Source organism: Otolemur garnettii, unplaced genomic scaffold (assembly GCF_000181295.1).
Source record: "Otolemur garnettii isolate 467f Iridium unplaced genomic scaffold, OtoGar3 scaffold00008, whole genome shotgun sequence".
NCBI lineage: Eukaryota > Metazoa > Chordata > Mammalia > Primates > Galagidae > Otolemur > Otolemur garnettii.
Genome location: NW_003852403.1, coordinates 13,315,243 through 13,319,857, shown reverse-complemented (window position 1 = coordinate 13,319,857; position 4,615 = coordinate 13,315,243). Strand labels below are relative to the sequence as shown.

Sequence of the window (4,615 nt, the reverse complement as noted above, 5' to 3'; positions counted from 1 at the left end):
AAAAAAAAAAAAAAAAGAAAAATTATTGGCTTGGCATCCATAGCTCAGTGCTTAGGGCGCCAGCCACATATACTGGGGCTGGCGGGTTCAAACCTGGCCCGGGCCTGCTAAACAACAATGCAACTACAATAACAACAACAAAAATAGCTGGGCATTGTGGCAGGTGCCTACAGTCCCAGCTACTTGGGAAGCGGAGGCAAGAGAATCGCTTAAACCCAAGAGTTTGAGGTTGTTGCTATGAGCTGTTATGCCATGGCACTATACCAGAGGCAACATAGTGAGACTCTGTCTCCAAAAAAAAAGAAGAAAAATTATTGCCACCATGTATATGAATACAATTTGGGAAATTAACAGAGCTTGTAGAAAATAGAAAAGGTGGGTGGCACCTGTGGCTCAAAAGGGTAGGGCGCTGATCCCATATGCGGGAGGTGGCGGGTTCAAACCCAGCCCCAGCCCAAAACGGCAATAAATAAATAAATAAATAAAATAGAAAAAAGAAAATAGAAAAGGTAATCTGAAAATATTAATCAGTTAGCACTTTTTTTTTCTCGAGACAGTCTCACTTTCTTGCCCTCAGTAGAATGCTGTGGAGTCATAGCTTATAGCAGCCTCAAACTCTTGGGCACAAGTGATCCTCTTGCCTCACCCTCCCAAGTACCTAGGACTATAAGTGCCTACCACAATCAGTTAGCATTTTTAATAGGCTGACAGTCTAATTATAATTGTTGCCTTACTATTCTCATAGCCTACTTCAGTATTAATTGGCGTTAGAAATCAAGCTCGCCTTCTCTGAGAATCTTAAGTTGTCACCACAAAATTAATGAAACAACAGCCAACATTTCTTTTTTTTTTTAAAAACAGTGTCTCACTATGTCACTCTTGGTAGAGTGCTATCACATCACAGCTCACAGCGACCTCAAACTCTTGGGCTTAAGCAATTCTCTTGCCTCAACCTCCCAAGTGACTGGGACTACAGGCACCCGCCACAACACCCAGCTATTTTCTCTTGCAGTTCTCATTGTTTAGCTGGCCCAGGCCAGGTTCAAACCCCTCCAGCCTCAATATGTGAGGCTGTCCCTGTAACCACTCTGCTACAGGTGCCAAACTAACATTTCAAGACATAGTATATCATTTTCCTTACTATGAAACTGGATTTTATATATATATTTACAACTTTTTTTGGAAACAGGGTCTCACCTGTCACCCTGGCAATGCAGTGGCCCAGTCATAGCTCACTGCAGCCTCAAACTCCTAAGCTTAAGTGATCCTCCTGCCTCAGCAGGAAGATTTTTGTAGAGATAAGGTCTCACTGTTTTGCTCAGGTATTTTTTTTGTTTGTTTTTAAATTGGACTAAAATTCACATAACAGGGCGGCACCTATGGCTCAGTGGGTAGGGCACTGGCCCCATCTACCGAGGGTGGATGGGTTCGAACCTGTCCCTGGCCAAACTGCAACAAAAAATAGCCAGGCATTGTGGCGGGCACCTGTGGTCCCAGCTACTCTGGAGGCTGAGGCAAGAGAATCACTTAAGCTCAAGAGTTGAAGGTTGCTGTGAGCTGTGATGCCATGCCACTCTACTGAGGATGATAAAGTGAGACTCTGTCTCTTAAAAAAAAAAAAAATTCGCATAACATAAAGATAAACATTAGCCATTTTAGCCAGGCATGGTGTCTCTTGCTTGTAATCCCAGAACTTTGGGAGACCAGGGTTTCAAGTCCAGCCTAGGGAACATAATGAGCCTTTATCTCTACAGAAAATTTAAAAAATAGCTTGAGTGTGGTTTACGCCTCTAATCCCAGCTGCTAAGGAGGCTGAGGAAGTAGGATCACTTGGGCCCAGGGATTTGAGGTTAGAGTGAGCTATAATTGGGCTGCTGCCCTCCAGCATGGAAAACAGAGTAAGACTGTTTCTAAAAAAATATAATAAAATTAACCACTAGCCATTTTAAAAAGCATACAAGTCTGTGTAAAGTCATTTTTAATTTAACCACTAAAAGTTCACTATCCAATGCTATCCACATGTAGCCATTTAAATTTTAATTAACACTTAATAGGCCTCATGACTCTGGGCAGCTGAGACTGATAGATAGCTTGAGCTCTGGAGTCTGAGAGCAGCCTAAGCAAGAGTGAGACCCTATCTCTACTAACAGTAGAAAAACTAGCCAGCAGGTGCCTCAGCTATTTGGGAGACTGAGGCAAGAGATCACTTGAGCCCAAGAGTTTGAGGTTGCAGTGAGCTATGACAACACAGCACTCTACCCAGGGCAACAGAGTAAGATTCTGTCTCAAAAAAAAAAAATTGAAATATAGTTCTCCAATTACACTAATTTATAGCTACAACATGAGGCTATTGGCTACCTTATTGGACAGTGAAGAAATAGAACACTAGAACATTTCCATCATGGCAGAGAGTACTATTAGACTGCACCACACTAGATCTTTTTTTGTTTGTAGAAAATGCTGTATTTGTACACCATTTAGAAGCTTTTATTAATGTGGTGTAAGCTTCTGAAGCTAAGAGAGGGGTTTTGTTTTGAACTTTTGTAAGGAGTCATATATTCAGTGCAGATTTTCTCATTTACATTTAAATTTTTGATATGACACAGGATTAAACACTCACAGCTGCTGTACTCATAATAGACCAAGATTTCTAAGATAATTTCCTGAGCTACTTTGTTCTAGTTTTGAGATGCCACCAAGTGATAAATTTGGGTATTACATTTGGATGAAAAGGTTGAATGAAAGAGCCAATAAATATTTCCTAAGCAGTTTCCCTTCCTTGGGTACAGAACACAGTGTTATTCTGGAATTTTATTTGGAAAATATTATAAGTGAATTTCTCAGTGTGGCTTGGTCAAAATGTATCCAAGACAAACTGTCCTGTGGAGTGTGGTTGTTTCATCCTCACATAATTTAATTTGTCAAAGTTCTGCCTTGGCACTGCCAGATCACCCTTCATAACTCCTAAATCGCTCGCAGTCAATCCCCAGTGACATAAACAGTTTGTTAATAATGGCATGAATTAGTGTTTTTAAGTAGACACATTATTCTTAAACATATTTCCCTTCAAAACCTGAGTGACACTTTGGCCTGAGGTAGCAATAAAAGATTGTGAGAGTAGAGGGTAGAAAGAAGTGGAGCTAATACTTTAATAAACCGGCCCTTGTAGCAGCTAGAATGAAATATTGTCAATCTCATTTCCATAAACTTGCCAATTGCTGTTTTTCTTTCTCTGTAGTGAAGTAAGAATTCTGTCGTGGAAATGGCTGCCTCTTCATCATCATCCTCAGCTGGTGGGGTCAGTGGAAGTTCTGTCACTGGATCAGGTTTCAGTGTCTCAGACCTTGCCCCACCACGGAAAGCACTTTTCACCTACCCCAAAGGAGCTGGAGAGATGTTAGAAGGTGATCTCATTCTGCTTTTTGCTGAATAATTGGATTCAGACCTGTAATGGAAATTAATTGTAAAGAAGCTATTAAGTGGATTAAAGATGAACTTATCCTGATTTCAGCTCCATATTTCATCTCTTGTCCCCATCTCAAAATAATATCTTTAAAAACAAATCTTGTTGCAGAATAAGAACTTTGGAGCTTAAAAAAAAAGAATTTTGGAGCTGAAAAAGACCTTTGAAATCAAAAGGAAGACACGTAGAGTTATTTAGATCCAGAAAAGTTATATAGGATTTGACCATGTTAAAAACAAAACACTGGAACCAGGAGTTCTCTGGACCTCCTGCTCTACTTTGCTTTATCCTGTTACCTGGCTATCTCCATATAGTTAGTAGGTTTAATGTGCTTTTTCCTAGTGTAACTAATCTGCAGATAAATTAACCCATCAGAGTTCTAAAAGGAAACCAAAACTAATATATTTCCCTTTTATGTGAAGGTGACTTCTGGCCCACTGCAAGACAGTGCTGTGTGTTTTTTCTAGCACTGGAGCCAGATTTGTATCAGATCATCATGTTATCCAGCAAACATTTGCAGACTGGCTGGCTAAGATCAGGGTATAGACTGTAAGCATGAAATAGCACTGGTAAGTAGAATTCATTAAATCCATGTTACTTTAGGAGCTAGACTAATAATTCCTTTTTTTGTTTTTTGTTTTTGTTTGAGACAGTCTTACTATGTCACCCTAGGTAGAGTGCTGTGGCGTCACAGCTCACAACAAACTCAAACTCTTGGGCTTAAGTGATTCTCTTGCCTCAGTCTGTCAAGTAGCTCAGAGTACAGGCGCCCAACACAACACCCGCCTATTTTTTTGTTGTTGCAGTTATCATTGTTGTTTAGCTGGCCCAGGCCAGGTTCAAGCCCGCCAGCCTTGGTGTATGTGGCTGGTGCCACAACCACTGTGCTATGAGCACCGAGCCAACTAATAATTATTAATAGGGAGTATAAAAGTCACCTCTGAGAAGCTTATTTTAAATGCTTGTTTCTAGGCCTACCTTAGTGTTTCTGAATTTGTGTAGTGTGCTGCTCAAGAACCTTCATTTAAAAAAAAAAAATCTGGGCGATGCCTCTGGTTCAAAGGAGTAAGGTGCCAGCCCCATATGCCAGAGGTGGTGGGTTCAAACCCAGCCCCAGCCAAAAAAAAAAAAAAAAATCTTCATTTTGACCAA

General features: G+C 40.5%; 1 protein-coding gene across 2 annotated transcripts in view; it reads left to right on the top strand.

Annotated features, from left to right (window-relative positions):
• The window catches only part of ANAPC16 (anaphase promoting complex subunit 16), a 20,991-nt gene that overhangs the window by 7,937 nt on the left and 8,439 nt on the right, over nucleotides 1–4,615 (top strand). For both annotated transcript variants that reach the window (XM_003783579.2, XM_023509537.1), the window contains one exon: nucleotides 3,239–3,404. In XM_003783579.2, coding sequence (XP_003783627.1) covers nucleotides 3,263–3,404 — 142 coding nt within the window. In that variant the 5' untranslated portion in view covers nucleotides 3,239–3,262. The remainder of the gene's footprint in view (nucleotides 1–3,238; nucleotides 3,405–4,615) is intronic.